The sequence below is a fragment of the Mauremys reevesii genome, linkage group 3, assembly GCF_016161935.1.
Source record: "Mauremys reevesii isolate NIE-2019 linkage group 3, ASM1616193v1, whole genome shotgun sequence".
Classification (NCBI taxonomy): Eukaryota; Metazoa; Chordata; order Testudines; family Geoemydidae; genus Mauremys; species Mauremys reevesii.
In genome coordinates this window covers 110529471-110548218 of record NC_052625.1, presented here as the reverse complement: position 1 = coordinate 110548218, position 18748 = coordinate 110529471, and the positions used below count along the sequence as shown (strand labels likewise).

At 43.6% G+C, this 18748-nt stretch overlaps 1 protein-coding gene across 2 annotated transcripts; it reads right to left on the bottom strand.

Annotated features, from left to right (window-relative positions):
- Positions 1–3141: 3141 nt before the first annotated feature.
- LOC120401411 (pantetheinase-like) lies at positions 3142–17113 on the bottom strand. 2 transcript variants are annotated; one of them, XM_039531375.1, is made up of 9 exons: positions 16265–17113; positions 14416–14667; positions 14212–14342; positions 10540–10732; positions 8854–9145; positions 6477–6850; positions 6078–6092; positions 4136–4306; positions 3142–3804 (listed from the first exon to the last, which is right to left on the bottom strand). In XM_039531375.1, exons 2-9 carry the CDS (start codon positions 14626–14628, stop codon positions 3706–3708), a joined length of 1488 nt encoding a protein of 495 aa, XP_039387309.1. In that variant the 5' UTR covers positions 14629–14667; positions 16265–17113; the 3' UTR covers positions 3142–3705. The 2 variants fall into 2 exon arrangements, with proteins under 2 accessions (XP_039387309.1, XP_039387310.1); XM_039531376.1 differs by lacking the exons at positions 6078–6092; positions 16265–17113 and having other exon boundaries at positions 3146–3804; positions 14416–15509.
- Positions 17114–18748: the final 1635 nt, after the last annotated feature.

Here is an 18748-nt window from a genome sequence, read left to right as displayed (position 1 = left end):
AAAAAGGACAAATGTCACTGTGGTCAAATCTAATAAAAAACATAACTATGTAAAATTATCATCAAAGTTAAAATAATTATCAGGTAGATCCCATCCTTGGACCCTCTGAAATGTTAAATTCCAGCCTTTTAAAGTATCTTCACTCCTTTAAGGCTGTGCACCTCCTGCTGTTCAAAGCCATCACATCACTCTAACAGAGTAAGCTTACAAGTGCAACAACAGCACTTAGAAAAGGTAGCCATAGCAATTACACACCTGCTGAATCCTTGCTACATATAGCACCGAAATGACAGAGGAACACAAAACTTCCAAAGAACATGTAGTTCTGGTGCCACCTACTGACAAACCATTCAAAATGTCTCGTGATAACTCATGGAAACATGTCAGTTAATTTGAGTTCTAAAAAATATTTTAGGTTATATTTTGTATCATTTGATTTGGAAATCTCCCATCCATATACTGTTAGACCTGAAATCAGATGAGATAACAACCAAACGTAATATTGTTACAACAATCTTCATTGAACATTATTGAGCCATAATAGTTTAAAGAATAAAACTCATTCATGACAAAAGGAAAAGGGGAAAAAAAAACAACATGGCAAATCCTGCCTGAAGCCGCCTCACTTTGTTTCCTTTCTAACATTTAAGTGTTGAAATAATAGATTCATAGGGCTTGAAGGGACAAAAAGGCAATTCGTAGGGTGACCAGATGTCCCGATTTTATAAAGACAGTCCCAATATTTGGGGCTTTGTCTTATATAGGTACTTATTACCACCACCATCTCCCCCTCCGCCCCCCCCCCCCACACACACACCCTGTCCCAATTTTTCACACTTGCTCTCTGGTCACCCTATCAATTCCTCCTTGCACTGAGGTAGGACCAAGTAAACCTAGACCATCCCTGATGGGTGTTTGTCCATCCTGTTCTTGAAAACCTTCAGTGATGGAGATTCCACAACCTCGCTTGGAAACCTATTCCAGAACTTAACTATCCTAATAGTTAGAGTATCAGAGGGGTAGCCGTGTTAGTCTGGATCTGTAAAAGCAACAAAGAATCCTGTGGCACCTTATAGACTAACAGACGTTCTGCAGCATGAGCTTTCGTAGGTGAATACCCACTTCTTCAGATGCAAGGGACTCACTTGCATCTGAAGAAGTGGGTATTCACCCACGAAAGCTCATGCTGCAGAACGTCTGTTAGTCTATAAGGTGCCACAGGATTCTTTGTTGCTAATAGTTAGAAAGTTTCTCCTAATATCTAACCTAAATCTAGCTTGCTGCAGATTAAGCCAATTACTTCTTGTCCTATTTTTAGTGGATGTGGAAAACAATTGATTGACATCCTTTTTATAACAGCCTTCATCATATTTGAAGACTCCTCACAGGTCTCCCCTCAGTCTTCTTTTCTCAAGACTAAATGGGTTGAGTTTTTTTAACCTTTGCATAGGTCAGGTTTTCTAAACCTTTTATCATTTTGGTTGCTCTCCTCTGGACTCTCTCCAATTTATCCTAAAGTGTGACACCCAAAATTGGACACTATACTCCATCTGAGCCTTCACCAGTGCAGCGCAGAGTGGGACAATTACCTCCCATGCCTTACATACCAGACTCATTTTAATACTCATCAGAATGATACTCCTTTTTTGCAACTGCATCACATTTTTATCTGATATTCAGTTTGTGGTCCACTATAACCCCCGGATCCTTTTAAGCAGTATTACCACCTGGCTCATTATTCCTCATTTTTTTAGTTGTGCCTTTGATTTTTTTCTCTCCTAAGTGTAGCACTTTATACTTGTCTTTAATTAATTTCATTTTGTTGATTTCAGACAAATTCTCCAATTGGTCAAGGTCATTTTTAATTCTAATCCTATCCTCCAAAGTGCTTGCAACCCTTCTCAGCTTTGAGTCACGTGCACATTTTATAAACACATTCTCCACTTCATTATCCAAGTAATTAATGAAAATTGTGTTAGACCGCAATGGATAGGTCCCCATAGTTTGACAGCAAACCATTAATAAATACTCTGAGTACAGTCTTTCAACCAGTTGTTCACCCACTTTATAGTAATTTCATTTAGACCACATTTCTCTAGTTTCTTTATGAGAACGTCATATACGACTGCATCAGAAGTCTTATTGAAATCAAGATACAATGTGTCTATTGCTTCCTTCCTTTCCCCACTGGGCCGGTATCCCATCAAAGAAGGAAATTAGGTTGGTTTGGATGATTTGTTGTCCAGCTATACCGAAAGGACAGGCAACACTTGATATGGATTTAATCAGGCAGCAGCTTTATTATTAGATGTCTGGGATTACTCAGCAGACAAAAGTGTACAGCATAGGCAGTGTGATATTCATTTAAATAACTACCCAGGGCTACTACCAGTCCCCACTCCTTTTAGTTTCCATCCAGGTCCCCCAGCCAACCCATGGCTTGGACCTTACCCGCCTCGAGGAGGGTTAAGGTGGGCTACAAAAAAGGTGGGGTTGGTTGCTCCCTGACATACCAATCACAGGAGCCCTGAAACCCGTCCCCCCCCCACACACACCCATTCCTTTAAGCAGCACCTCCTTTTTAAGTCCTTTACCAGGCCATTTTTCCAGTCACTGGAGACCTTCCCTATGGAGTAGCTGCATTGGACATCCACCCCACACTTACAAAATGAGTTGCAACATATGGCCTAGCTCCCATTCCTCCTCACCATAATAGGTCCTCCCTGAAACCCCCACTTCACCTAAGCCAATATGGTGGTGAGGGAAAAATTCCTTCCCAGCCCCACTAAAAAGGAGTGACTAGTACAATGCCAACAGCAGGGGCTAACTAAACCTGATATTTGCCACCTCAAAGGAAAGGAGGGTGAGTGCTGTCTTCCTTGTTGTCTGGAGAAAGGGCTTCTAACACCCAGACTTACAGCTTTTAAAACCTTCTGCCCTTATATTCCCAGGGGATGAGTCAGAGTCGCCAAGCTGACTCCCACCCATCTCTTCTTCTGGAGCAGGTAGCTGAGTCCAGGGAGTTCTGGCACTTCCAAAATTTGCATTAAAATTGGTAAAACAAACAAAAAATGGCTTTTTTTTTTAGACCCAGGGATTTTCCCATAAAAACTAGTTAAAACTGAAAACAAAGGGTCTTAAATATAGTGCAACAGTCCAGAGAGCATGAGGGTATGGCACACAGAAGGTCATGGAGAAACTGCGAAAGGAAGGGGCTGTGGTAAGCATGGCGAGTATTTGACTCACAATAGGAAACACAGGAAGTGAACAGGCCACACATCCTTGAGCAGCATGCTGGGAGGTTCTATTCCTTGCATTTGTGTGCCTTTCTATCTGGCATTTATTATGCAGGATCAGGCCTGTAGTTATTTTATTTATTAATCCCATAGTTATCTACAATTATAAAATATGTAAGTATTTTGATATGCAGTTAACATAACGCTCAGTTTTTTGCATGCTAGAAAAAACAAATTCCAGAAGTCTGTGAGACAAAGGCAACCGCTATTCAACAGTGATAAAAGATAAGTAGTCATAAAATAGTAGTCACAGCTGATTTATTTCACAATATGCAATAGTAATGAAATAGGCTGCTGTATATTTACTAAACAAAGCACAATTATAACAGGAAACAACACACTGGTTATTGTTTAGGTCGATGATGCATTATGGGACATTGTTATTCTGAAATAACAATATCTAGTGTGGTTATGGTGGGTCCTTTTCATACCACCTCCCAAAAAGCGTCACTGTTAAAACTGGTTTAGATGTACCACTCTGACTGATCAAACGTCCATCACTTAATACCTAGTTGAAGAAGAGGATAATAAAATTACACCATTAACAAAGCAGTAATATTACATGGTGCACAAGTGACATGTATTTATAAGGTAAATGTTAAACAGTTTGAGGAAACAGTTTAATTAAGTAAAGTCTTGGAACCATAACATACAAAGCCAAATTGCTTTCTGAGGCCAATTGCTAAATCGAAAGAGCACCCAATACATGTTTCCCCCCCACACACACACTATTAAAAACTTTGTCTTAGCTTTGTTTTGACTTTGTTGCAATATTTTGTTACTTTCCCTTATGAGCCCCTGAGAAGCTAGTTTGAAGCAGCTCAAAGACATTCTCCTACCTGAAATTCACCAGGCGCCAGCTGAACCCCACTGAGCAAGACTTCTGGGAAGACGTAACTAGTGCCAAATGTACCGCTGAGAGAGAATGCTTCAAACCTGGTGTGAGCAGTAGCCACTGGCTGCCCACAGGTTTTCAAGTCTGTGCTTTTACACTTCAGTAGTGTGCATATCTATGGGAAAGAGAAAAGGAACACGCATTTAGGAGAACCATTTTACTGACAGTAAAATTTGACTTTATCTTCCTCAAGACCAGATGGTGCCAACTCAGCTCAATTCTTATGCCAATGATGCACTAAGTTAGTGCATCAGGAACAACTTTTTGGATTAAAAAGTTTCCTGCTCTCCAGCTCCTCTCCCCAGCATGCCTCTCCACACTGCTCTCTGCTCCCTCACGTAGTGCATACAAAAGGCAGTGGTTTCTCTCTACCAGCTGGGTTTGGCCTAGTAGCCTTTCCAGATCCACCCACCCACTGGAAACCTCTGCTCCTGCTTGACACTTTGTCCCCATTCCTTTGTCCTATTCCACCCTAGACTGTTCCAGTTTTCTAGACCTTAGGCACTGACTCCATGGGTGCTCTGGGGCTGGCGCACCCACGGAAAAAAATAGTGGGTGCTCAGTACCCACCAGCCACAACAGTTTGGTGGTTGAGAGATGGGCTTGGGGCAGGGTGGAGAGCAGGGGGCAGGAAAGGGTCCAGGGAGGGGGGTGAGCAGAGATGGGAACAGGCAGAGTAAGGGCGGGACCTAAGGGGAGGGGGCAGAGCAAGGGCAGGGCCAGGAAGAGGCAGAGTGAGGACAGGGCCTTGGAGGAAGGGGAAGAGTGGGGACTGGACCTCAGGGAAGAGTGAGGGTGGAGCACCCCCAGGGAAAACTAAAAGTCAGCACCTTTGGCCTGGACCCTTTTTTATGCTCTCCCTAAGAGCCACCTCAAGAGTTTCCACTTGTTCTTCCCACTCCTCCATCAAAAAGTTGACTTTTTACCAATAAAACTAAGACAAGTTATTTGATGGAGAGCTCAGGCAATCTTATATACATTATTAGCAACAAAATCACTTAGTGGCCTGGCTGGTGGTCTATCAGAAGTTAATTTGGATGTCTCCATCCAATCCTTGGTGGATAGGTGTCTACATAATAAAGCCAGCACCACAACTGACACCCTTGTGCTGGCCATCTCAGCAGAGATGCCAAGGTTGGAATGGGTACAGAGACTGACTTAGCCTTTTATTCCCGGAGACAATCCCTCCAGGCTGGGGTTCATGTGTATCAGAGGGGAACGTGAGGCAGCATAAACTGCTGTAGCTTGTTTTATGGCGAAAAAAGTCTTGGTCCACAGCACTGGACATTCAGCAAGAACTAAAATAATTTTATCAAGTGGACCGAACAAGAACTTTGATTCCATCAAAGTGACTTTTTGAAAATGTATCAAAGGAGATATAGGTTGGCTAAAACATCAAGACACATAATGGGATTATAATCTGTGACAACTGGTAAGGAAAGTGGTTGGTGATAGGTAGACGAAAGTAAATCTAAAACGAACCTGTCAGTAATTAGCCAATGCAATAGATTTGTTCAAAAAACCTAAGAACAGTCCATATTATGTAATGTGACTAAACCAATTAATATTTCCAGCAAGATGGCATTTAATGGTAAATCACAGTCTTTCCCAGATGTTTGGTTAACAGAGCAAAACCTTGGACATTTCCAATAAAACTTTGATACTTTATATATGCTTCATTGACATGACATGGCAAATGAGAAAAAATTCCATCTTTGTGAATTCAGCTGAGTAAAATGTCTTGTACAATTGAATGCAATTAGCTGATATTTTAAAAATAATCATCAGATAAAGATCAACTCTGATGAAAGAGACAGACAAAGATTGTTGCATTCCAATTTTCAAAGTCTCTAGCAGCATGTTAAAGACATCTTTCTGCTACTTACCATTCTGAAGTCTGTCTTTAAAACAGCATAGTGGACAATGCAAATGGTGAAGTGAATGGGAGTGGGGGAGGAAGAGAGAGAAAGGGGTGGAGAATATAAAGATCCATTATATTGTGGAATAATTTATTACCATATACGATCAAGTCCCTCTTTTCACATGAACTCTGAGTTTGTACCCAGGGCCATTCCAAGACTTGCTACTTTTGGCATGAAGGGCAAGCAGACACATTAGAAATTACAGGATCAACTCATCACTAGCAACCAAAGGGCCATGCCGGGGAACATGAGAAAACACCATTGTCCCTTTTTTCTCCCAGGATCCAAAAGCATCTCCCATGCAAAGAAGTCTCATAAACATATATATGAAGTATTCCACATGTCCCCAAAAATAAGCTTTACCTGCAAATAGTATTCTCCTTCAACAACATGAAGGCCATCAAAAGCACCCAGCACATAAACTTCATCTTCTTGCTTCTCCGCCATCCTGTAGCTCAAATGACAGCAAAGGTCTTTCTGGCAAACTGTATGATTTCCTTCAGGCTTAGTGAGTTCAGTGAAGGTGAACTCATCAAAGAAAATGACTCCACTGAAATTACAGTCATCTGGTGAGAATTGTTTGACACTTGTGGCGTACGCGCTCCAGTTAACAGCAGAAGGGTAGGTGGGAGAAAGACGAGGTAGTGAACTCAGTTCCGCAACCAGGAGGTGACCGTCCTCTGTTTCCATATTGTAATGAAATGCCCTGGGTCCATCAGGTGCATAGATACCACTCCCTGTGAGTGACAGGCAGAATTTTCAGTCTAAAAGAATCAGCCATTTGAATGATATTGTCCTTTTCATTTTTCCCAATGCTGTTTTATTCTATGATGGTGTTTAGAACATTACCAAAAATTAACCTGCCAAATTAAACCTTTAAGAACACAAGTCTTTTCTTACAATTCCTAGAGAAAGGACAGGGTGCATTAGGGTGACCAGATAGCAAGTGTGAAAAACTGGGACAGGGTGGGGGTTAATAGGTGCCTATACAAGACAAAACCCCAAATACTGGGACTGTCCCTATAAAACTGGGACATCTGGTCATCCTAGGGTGCATGGCTTTCTTACTGAGACAATGGGCCAGATTTGCCACTGTGGCTGAGATCTCCTCAGCACAACAGAAGGGGGATGGGCATGGCAGCATGAAGTGCAGTCAGGAATCCAATTCTGGCTCCCTGATTCTCTGCTCAGCTTGACCCCACTGCAGAACAGAGCAGCTTGAGGGCTGCTCTGACCTATGCTAGCTGATGACAAACCCAAAAGGGCCAACCACCAGCCGAGAACAGCCAGAGCCCAACACACTCACCCTACAGCCCTATCTCAGGGCTGGGAGGGGGATGGCATAGGAGCTGGCTATGCTGGCTTTATCCCAGTTGAGAACTCCACATTAGGGGAATCTGGCTGACCAGATAAAACCAAATCCGGGCGAGAAACTGGACCATTTATTAGAGTATTGGATTCCATGCCACACCTATATACTTTCCTGAAGCTTTTCACCTCTACCAATCAGAATGGACCATGAGGGACAAAATATCAGATGTTCTCAGCATGACACTCCAGTCAGCACTGTGTAAGAGTTTCTATGCAAGGGATGAATCCTATGACAAGCATCCCATATTCATAGAATTTAAGACCAGAAGGCACTATTATTATCACCATCTAGTCTGAGGTCCTTCAAAGCATAGGCCTTAGGACTTCCATTCTTTAATTCCTGCTTCAAGTCCATCAGCTGGGGATGAAGAAGAGCATACCTTCTTGAAATCATCCAATCTTGATTTAAAGATTGCCAGTGATGGAGAATCCATCAGAATCCTTGGTAAATTGTTCCAATGGTTAATCACCCTCACGGTTAAAAAATTGTCCTCATTTCTAGCCTGAATTTGTCAAGCTTCAACTTCCACCCTTTGGATCTGGTTACCTTTATCTGCTAGATTGATAAGCCCTCGTATCACAGATGAGGGTGAGACTGGGAAACATCTCTTCTATTTCAGACAATGTGAATATGATCAGTGACCCAACCCTGAAATTGTGCAAGCATGAGATCTAATAGGTTTCAAAATATAAATGTGGTCCTTGGCTAAAGGGTCATATTCCATCCGCTTAGTTCTCAGAAACACAAAGTCACATTCTTTTAAAAGAAGTGGGTGAAGAACAGTGCTCCTGTGACAGCACTGACAACTTGGTTCTAAGGGTCTGAACATTGCTGAATGGTGCTACAAACTAGTCTTGCATTGGTTAGTATAAATGGAATCTTGCATGCTGGTTTTCATTTATTACCCAGTGTTATGACTGTATTTTATAGTAATCCAGAAAGAGTCTTGTTCTTTAGCTGTTGAAAACTTTGTATGAACTAGTTGAACTAGAGAGCATTTGAGGGTGACATGTATTGAGAAAGGAGATAGAAGAGGACTGTTTATCAGCAAAAAACTAGATTTAACAGCTCAGGGAAGCCAAGCAAAGGAGCTGCAAGATTTTGTTCATACATAGTAAGTCAGTAAAAAGAACTAAGGAAGTTCCTGAGAAGCTAGGAAGGGGAGAAGAAAAAAAACCCCAAAACACGGAGTTTTGCTGTGCCCTCATTTGGCATCAGGAATATTGAGGCTAGGAATGAGGCTACCACAGGGGTTTTTGGCTTCAGAGGAAATACATTGTGCAGCATCAAACCAATCCCAGAGAAGAGACAGAGACTAAAGATCCAGAATTACAAAGATAATTTACCTTACCCCAAACAGCAAATTACCTGTCATAGCCAGGCTGGTGTTGTGTGTATCAGCCGCAAGTAAATTGACACCCATCCCCATAGCCCAGGCGGAGTGGAATTCAATAGCAGTCAAATGTGGTAGGACATTCATCCAAGCAGTGGGAAACAGCACAGTATCCACATGCAATTTGCTCACCAGAGTCACAGCTGGGTCATGAAAAAGTATGTCAAAGCAAGTGAAAATGCCGAACTTTCCAAAAGATGTGTTGAAAGTGACAATCTCTGGCTCCTTGGGGGAATCAAACTGAGTTTCTGACATAAAGAGATTATACTGACAAAACAAACCATAGGGAAAAAACTGTTAAAAGGCACCTAATGCAATAGCCTGGAAACATTTTATAAAACTGCTAAAGGTGACCTGCATTATTGAAAAAAAAAAAAATCTAAAAGCCTTCATATTGAACATGTAAAGGTACATCTACACTGCAATAAAAAACCCATGGCACCAAGTCTCAGAGGCTGGGTCAGCTGGCTCGGGCTCACGGAGTTTGGGCTGTGGGAGAAAAATGGCAGCATAGACATTTGGGCTTGGGCTGGAGCCTGGGCCTGAAACCCCACAAGGGGGCGGATCTCAGAGCCCAATCTGAACATCTGCAATTTTTGGCCTCACAGCCTGAGTCCAAGTCATCTGATTTGGTCCAACCCTGCGGCCATGATGCAGATCTTTTATTGCAGTGTAAACATACCCTAAGTTTCCAAGTCCACCCGCATAACTGGTTGAGTGAAGCCTGATCTAACATTCTACTCAGTGGTATTTCTCTGTTTGTTATGCGATAACTTTTGAACACCACACTAGATCAACTCCAAAATTTCAGGGGATGTTCTAGGCACCAGTGGTCAGAACCCTATTGATTTTGGTGAAAATCAGGAAAACCAGAAGGGGATAAAGGGAGATATATGGTTAGCAAAGCTGGCAGCTTTAACCAAGGTTTCAGAGTAGCAGCCGTGTTAGTCTGTATCCATAAAAAGAACAGGAGTACTTGTGGCACCTTAGAGACTAAGACTATGGCTACACTTAAACTTCAAAGCGCTGCCGCGGCAGCGCGCTAAGCGCTTGCGCGCGTAGAGTGTAGTCAAGCGCAGCGCCAGCGCTGGCTTCCCTCTGTCCGCCTCTCCTCCCCCTCTGTGGAGAAGCGCGGAGGCGGCTGGGGCTGGGGCAGCGCTGGGCTTTGGGGCCTGGCGCTTTGGGCGCGCTTTGCTGCAGCAGAGGTGCAGCTTTGCAGCTGCTGCAGCTGCTGAGCTGCTGCTGCACCTATGGCTAACACATTTATTTGAGCATAAGCTTTCGTGGGCTATAGCTTATGCTCAAATAAATTTGTTAGTCTCTAAGGTGCCACAAGTACTCCAGCTTTAACCAAGTTTGCAATTGTTTGTAGATCAAAGAACTGGTTGATGACAGCCATTAACACCTTCCAGCCTAGCAGCACTCTCCTGCCCCCATCCCATTTCAACTAATCCTCCCAATGCAGTTTAAAAATGAAGTGAGGTTTTTTACCCATGAAAGTTTATGCCCAAATAAATCTGTTAGTCTTTAAGGTGCCAAAGGACTCCTTGTTGTTTCTGTAGATACTAACACGGCTACCCCCTGATATTTAAAAACGTTGACACCTTGAGAGATTTCCCTCCCAGACTGACAGAAAAGAACAATGTCATGTTATTTCTTACCTTATGATAGCGTGCCACTAATTTCCCTTCTGAGTCAAAGACAACATTAGTATTGTATTGGTAGTGTCCATTGCTGGGGCACTTGGGATCACTAGAATTACATGGCTTCTTGTCTCCAATATTGGCAACCACATAGATAGAGTTGTTTCTTGCCATGCAGCTGAGCCTTTCCTGCACTGCTGCAGGAGCAAATCTAGTTCATTTTTGGCAAAAGGAAAATACACAAAACAAAAAATAGACCAGGATCAAACTAAATTCAAAGCTGAAAAAATGAGAAAATAGGTTTCAAAGTTATTTTAATGGAACACTGGCATTTAGAGCAGCAGCTGTTATAGAGCAGCTGAGTACTAGGAGGCCTTCTGACAGATATTGCTTATTTTTTAACCCTGCAATTGGAGCTGTGCAGGCTTGCTATCAGAATTCATGGACAGCTCCTTGACCTCAGTGGACTTCTGCATGGGTGGAAGGGTCTGTCCTCAGCGATCCTATAGCAGGATTGAGGCCTTAGAATGTCAGCTGCGTGGAACAGGGTGTGCATCTCCCTAGGTATTTGTACAGCACCTACCATGATTGCCTGAAACTGGACGGGGGCTATTACCGTAGAGCTGAATGTAGCATGGATTTTTCAGGTCAATTTGAAACAAAATAATTTGTTTCCTAAATTTGTCATCAAATTGAAAGAACTAAAACCAGTTTTCAAATATTTATGTTTTTGATTCATTTTGAGTGGACTCAAAATTAATTTTTAGTTTTATATTTCGATTCAGACATGTTGGGGTGTTTTCATCGTGTATGCATGTGCATGTGTTTTAAATTGGCCAAATTTTAATTTATTTTGAAATGAAAAGTAGGAATGAAACATTTTGACTTTATCAAAACAATTGTTGTTTTTCTTAGCTGTAACTATTTGTCAAGTTTGTAAATAGTTTCAGAGTACCAAAAAATGCATTTTTTCAACGAAATCTACTTGCTGAAAAAATTTCTCTCAACTTTGTATTACGGTATAATTATTTAACACTAAGAAATGCATTTTGAATCCCTCTCCTTGACGTGCTTTTTGTTTAATGGGAAAGAATGGAGGAGTAGGGCGTGCTTTCTTTATTCTTCATGGCTCCCCCAGAGAGTACACCTCTCTTCACATGTGTGATCATAAGCTGGTTTTTACGATGATCTTCAAAACATCAGCAGCAACCTTTACCTGTCACTATAAATATAATGCATTATAAAAAACAATTAAAACTATAGCCAAGATGATGGCTCATGGGGCAGAGTTCAAGTGCTACTCTGTGTCAGCAGCGCCAGTAGGAGAGAGCTGTAGTAGTAGCATGGAGAGGCTGATCCTCAGCACAGATGCCCTAGAACTGTGCAAATGCTCTGAGAATTCTCCTTGAATCTTGGGACACATGCAGGATTGAAATATCATGCCCTTTACCTCTTCAGCAGACTAACAACAGACTTGAGAGGTCAATATCTGTGAACACTGTGATCTATTACTTGGTGTCTTTCCAGAGCCTAGGGGATGGTAGAATCCCATATAACCTTCATCTTTAAAAGTCTCGTCTTTCAAGCAATGAGGACAGAAATGCATGTAAAATTATACACAAAGCTATCTGGTTCTATAAGGAGCCTGAAATCCAATTTGTAAAATAAAGTGAGATCCTATGTAAACTAATACAAACGTTAATCCTTTCACAAATATTCTAATCCATTTAGAGGCATGGCTTACATACCAAAAGGCATACTGTCTGCTCCTACAAACAAAAAAGTTAGTTAAAAACCAGTTGAAGATGGTTAAGACCAATACCCAGCCATGCAAAACCTTGAAAGCAATGAAAGCTCCAGTTAAGTTGTATTTAATATACTGTACCCCCCACCACACATACAGCACATTTACTGGGACCGTCAATCAGCTGCCAGGGGTACAATCATATCCGAACCCTGACAACATACGTGGGTGGCTAGCGTGAGCCACTGCCCATGCCACTGCGGCCACTCTGCTACTTTTAGATCATGAGCTCAAGCCGAGCTAGCACGTCTGTCTTCCTGCACTGGGAAGCATGGTATCAGCTTGTGTGCTGACATAGCCTAAGAAACTCCACCCCATATGCATGAGTCTCATACACCTCCAATATGCTCAGTAACCCATCCCCCACACACCCCATTCCTCAAAATTGAATATAATGCAAACTTTTAACTCTGACTTCAGTAACATAGACTTCGGCAAGCTGGTGTGTGTTACTTTTCCATGGAGAAGTTATTGTTACTGTTATTTTGACCCTGTTACTTCCCCTCCTCTACTAGTTCCCCCTTCTACACGACACGTACACATCTTTTATACATACCTCTATAGCTTCCCCCCACCCGCAAAGCTCCATATTTGCACTTGTATCTTATGTTACCCCTTTGCCTCCTCTGTTCCACCACCAATGCTAGTTCTGATAACCCATGTTATCTGCTTCTCCTACGAGCATTTTTCCATGCAGCCTCAGTACCTTGGCTGAACTAGTTTGTAACGCCACTACTTTGTCTTCCTTGAAATCCCTCTTCAAGACCCTCTTCTACCAGAGTAAATTGCCAAGAATACCTTTATAAACAAACAAACCCTGAAACCTATACCTGCAGTTTGCCTATGCAGCTCTGTGTTCCCATCACAGTTACAGTTATCCTTCCCTCCTCCATTCCCTCAGCCTGTTACGCACTTGTGCCTTGTCTTAACTTAGGGTGAAAAACCTGTTTGGGGCAGGGAGAAGCTCTTACTGGAGGGCCCTGATCTGATTGGTGCCTCTAGGTGCTATAAGTAATAATAAAGCTATCAACTCAACTTCCTGCAGCACACTGATGTTCTTTAGACATCTCCCATCCAGCTACTCCCCACGCTGCATCTCCATCATGTGGTAATCTCTGATAAACTCACATATAAATTGTGTTCAGAAAAATATACAGAAAGGAGATTAGAATGAGAATTGGCAAATTCTAGCAGCAGAATCTTCTCCAAACATATTAATGATGTTACCTCAACCTTTCACCCAGAGTTGTGCATTGCTGCTCAACTATGGAGTTCATCTTGATAACTACCTGCATAGGCGCTGACTCTGTGGGTGCTTCATGGCTGGAGCACCCATGGAAAAAAAATAGTGGGTGCAGCCTCCCATGATCAGCTCCTCCCGCAGCAGCTCCTGCCAGCCGGCAGGCCCCACCAATCAGCTGCTTCCCCCTCCCTGCCAGTGCCAGTGATTAGCCGTTCAGCAGCATGGAGGAGACACTGGGGGAGGGAGAGGACGAGGGCAGGGTGCACTCAGGGGAGGGGCCGAACAGGGGAGGAATTGGTGGGGGTGGTGGTGGAGCGGGGAAGGAAGAGGCAGAGTGGGGGGCTAGGGGAAGGGGTTGAGTGGGGATGGGGCCTGGGGCGGAGCAGGGGTCAAGCACCTCCGGCAACTCAGAAAGATGGTGCCTCTGACTGCCTGGTTGATAGAGTGCTTATCATTAGCTGAATTGCCTGTTCAGTTAGTCAGGACATTGTAGACATTAGGTTATTTAACTGTTGTGTACAATAATCTTGGAGGCAAATTCAAAAGACCTCTCAGGTCTTTTGCATTTCTCATTAATCCACTTCTCTTCAGACCATTAACACAGTATTTGAAAGCTATTTGGAAGACACTGCATAAGGGATACCTTTCAGGGTCAGTGCATGGAATCCAGTTTACTTGTGGATCTGGGATGTCTTCAAGATAGGGGAAAATGGCGTCTCTTTTGAAGACCCAGCCATAAATGCCATCTTCAGGAGTCACAATGATGTGTGCACCCTGAAACAACAGCTAAATTAAGCACTTGCCCCCAGGAACAAAACAAATAACCAAGAAAATCAAGAGTCAATACCTGTTGGGCTGCTGCTTTGATGGCCCCTTCCAAAACATCCATATTTTTGTTCATTAGTGTCAACGCATCTTCAGGTGAAACAGGTCTCTCAGTGACATTTGGCAATATAACAGAGTGCTCATACACTGCTGCAATATAGCTGTCCAAGGCAAAGGCCTGAAGGATTGAGAGTATAAAAACCGTAGCATATATGTGAGGCTGGAACATGATCATTGCTGAAGCTCAGTGGTAAATGGAAAACAGAGCAAGTTTCTGAAAGATAAAGGAGAAAAGAAGACAGGTGGCAAAGTCCAGCTTTCTTCTTAGTTTACTTTGGCAACAATTCTCTGTGAAAACACAGCATTGTGCAATAAGATTACCACAGCTAAAAAAAACATATTACAACAACAAACCATCTACACAGTTAAACAGGGAAGTGATATTCACTGAATCACTGACATGAGAATAACTGTGCCAAAGGAACACACTAAATGACATCTGTCTAGAAATAGTGGCCCAAATTTTGCTTTGCTATAACTTGCAATTCCATTGACTTCAGTAGACTTGTGCAGAGTAGAATTTGTGCCAGGTTTGTACTTTGTGTCCAGTCCAATTCTCATTAAGGCTGATACAAGACAAACGTGTGCAATTCACACAGGTAGTAGTTTGAATTGTATATTGTCTTATCTTTTGTACCAGCTGCCCTCAGAATAATCATTAACACACCGTTTTGTAAAGTGACAAGGAAGGCCACAGAATGCATCTCAGAACTGATCCAAGAACAGAGAGCTGTCAGGAGCCCAAATTGACCTAGAGTAGGCCAACATTGGAACAATAATGTATGCTTCTCTTTTAAACATAGCTGGGGAACTTAAATACATCTTGAACCAAATCCAGGTCACCTTGCTCACGTGAGTAGTCCCAGTCTCAGTGAGCAAAATGAAGAGAGTTTGTCCTCTTTAGTTTTGTTTACACTAGGGCAGCTAAACCTACAGGGAATGACTGCAGAGACCAAAGTTCAGCCTCTACTTTGGCTAGAACCGGTCAAGAAATTTTCTGACAAATAGTTTTCCTTTGGAAAATGCTGTTTCAACAAAATCCCACTGGAATGTGTTGATTCCACTGAAACTAGCAACAAAATCAGTCAGGCAAACTGACTGACTAGTTTGCCCTGCCTGGTTTCTTGCCAGCCTGCCTGCCAGCTGGCCAGGCTTCTAGCAGTCTGCTCAATTCCCAGGATCCCCCTTTAATGGGTTGTCTGGGTGGCCAGCTCCCTGGCTGGTTTTCTCCCTTCTCAGAAAAAAAAAAAAAAAAAGCTGTTCTGTGCAAAAAATGTTCATTTCCAACTTCTTGTTCCAATTCAAAATGAATTTTTTTTTAGCAATGTGAACTTTCCCATGAAATTAAATAGCCAGTTGCTGCTCATCTCCAGTATTGGAAGGAAGGGCTCTGGACTGCAGGAGACAGAACAGACTGTGACTGGCTGAAGCTTAGAGCAGGCTCTCATTGCTGTGTCATGCCATGTTTAATTTTAAATCATTTTTGTTATTAAATATAAGCTCTCTGTACCTTATTAAGAATACTACAAAACCAGCGTCTAACGTGGTTTTAAAGCAGTGTCGAACACAGTTTGTTTTTGACTGTGCTTGCAGTTAAAATATTCAGCACTAATTTAGATACACTATTGCTAACAAGAGGCCTAGAGAAGGATGTCAGCTGTTCAGTTTTTGGCTGCAGATATGATCCTTTAAAAAGGAAGCAACTAATATTTCCTGATGTTTTTGGTAAGGTAACTTGGAAGCCTCCCTGAAATTAGCTCATTTTTTTCCATTGGCCTGGAAAACTAAAAACCCCAGCTGTAGCTCCTCACCCTTGGCCAGGTGACAGGGTGGCCTGGTGGTCACAGCAGGTGCAGGAAACCAAGCATCGGGACTAAGGGTGGAGCCAGAGTCAGCAGTCAGAAACTAGAGCTGAAGGGCAAACTGGAGGTGAGGAACTGAAACAAACAGGTAACACAGGAGCAGTCACAGTGTTGGGCATGAGCACTGAGCAGGCCGCGAGAAGCTGCTGCTGCTGGATTAAGAGCCAGCCTGCTGGCCTCTCCAGCCAATCAGGCAGTCTGCTGCAGGCCAGCTGTACTGATTAGGCTGCCTGGAGACTAGCTCTGTTGTAGTGCCTGAATCCAGACACACATTCATATGTGGCCGAAGAGGAGTGTTTTAGCTGAACAAAAATAGACAGAATAAAAGGGTAAATTGACAAATATTTATAGAAACGATCATACTTTTCAAACTACTCGCTTATGCATACTGTCATGTTCTGGGGTGCAGTTCAGAGCAGTCAGAAGTTGTGTCACCACCTGCCCTGCAGCTCTGGGTGCCTCACAATGCTTTGCTGTTGTAGCTCCCAACCAGCTTTTGAGCATGCAGGTCACATCCTGAGTTTCTGTCTGTGTGCTAGAGCGCTCTGGTTCAGTGGCTCTGAACCCATCATCCTGTCTTCAGTTCCACTGCCCCACTCTGGCTTCTACCAGTCTTGGTTATTACTTGCAGGGTGACCCCAATACATTCCCAATCCCGGACTTCCCCCAAATTGCATGTTCTGCAATGTCCAACCCTTTTCCGGACAGTTCAGAGAAATAATATAGCTAGTTTGTATTTCTAAAGACACAGGTATCAGGGGGTAGCCATGTTAGTCTGTATCCACAAAAGTCTGGTGGCACCTTAAAGACTAACAGATATATTTGGGCATAAGCTTTAGTGGGTAAAAAAAAAAAAAAAAAAAAAAAACCTCACTTCTTCAGATGCAGGGAGCCATAACCCTCCCACTTTTTGAAAGTGGATGGGCTTGGCCCAGTCCACTTTTCACCAAGGCAGACCCTGCCCCCTTCCCCTCCTCTTCCCCCAAAGGCCCCACTCCTGGGCAGGTAGAGGGTTCGCTGCAGCTCCCCACAGCTGCCTGCCCGGCTCTTATCGTGGCCAGGCTGCGGCTCTGAGGCCCCCCAGATGGAGCTGAGTTGGGGAGAGCTGCGTGGGCAGCTGTGGGGAGCCTGGGTCCCTGCCCCAGGCAGGGGGCTTCCTTCACCCCCACCTTGGGTGGGGGTCCCCGGCCCTCCCCACTTTTGGGAGGGCTCCAGCACCCTTGCCCTGGGCTGGGGCTAATGAGGGCCAACCTACGGCCAGGTACTCTGAGTGGCTGGAGCCGGTGTTTGTGCCGCCCACGCCCCCAGGGCTGGGGGCCATGCTGCCCGCCCACGCAGCATGCTGGGGGCTGTGATCAGCCAGAGACTTCAACACACTTGCCTGCCCGCCCATCCGCCGCTCCGGGCTGCGCTGCCTGCCCACCTGGCGCTCCAGGGCTGGGGGAGGAGCTGCTGGGCTCCAGCCCGGGAAGAGGGGTGGGAGGGATGGGGCCCCAGGCAGAAGAGGCAGGCTGGTGGGAACTAGCCTCCCCAGGCCCATGGTTCATTCACTGCCCATGCCAGTAAGCCTTCAAAATGAATTATTCTGAAAACTAAAACCCAGACCAAGCTTCTCTCTTCTGCTGGGTATACATGCCATGCTGTCTTCTCCCCCACTAGTTAATGTGAGGTTTACCTCCACCCCTTGTCAGCTTGATAAGTTTGTTTAATGCTTATATGTAAATTGAGGTAAACATTACTTTGTTTAGGATAGATCTGTTTAACAAGTCCTTCTGCCATACCTGGTTTACACACTCTTCAGGCATAATTCCAGCATATATTCACAACTCTTAATGCCCATCACATACCTATATCACACATGACTATTAATGATCAATGAGTTATTAGTTTTCAAATGATACCTCACAAGGCATATTTTGTACAAAGACTACAACAATAGTGTGCAGGGTGTGAATACAGGAGTGCTTAGCATCATCCATACTTCAGAAGCAATACACAGCTCATACTGCACTGAGGAGAGAAGGACTGTCTTGTGGTTAAGGCATTGGAGTGGGACTCAAGGATTTTGATTCAATTCCTTGCTCTCCCACAGATACCCTGTGTGGTCTTGGGCAAGTCATTTCATATCTCTGCCCTCGGATGTGGAGATTATGACAGGTATTAGACAGTGGTTTTCCCGATTAAGAATGGTGCCTTAAAAGGCTGAGGAGCACATACAGGGATGAGTTGAGCCCCTTCAAATCCTAGTAAGACAAAAGGGGCTCAGAACCTTGTATAAACTGGGCTTATGGAGTGGTATGTTTGAATATTTCTTCGGCGTTGGCCTAAGAGCTTGACACTATTTAGTATGATTTAAAGTGAAGCAGGAAAACCTGATTAGTGTGGCATGCTAAGACCTGACTTGTCCTGGGGAAACAGAGGCTGTTGATAGTC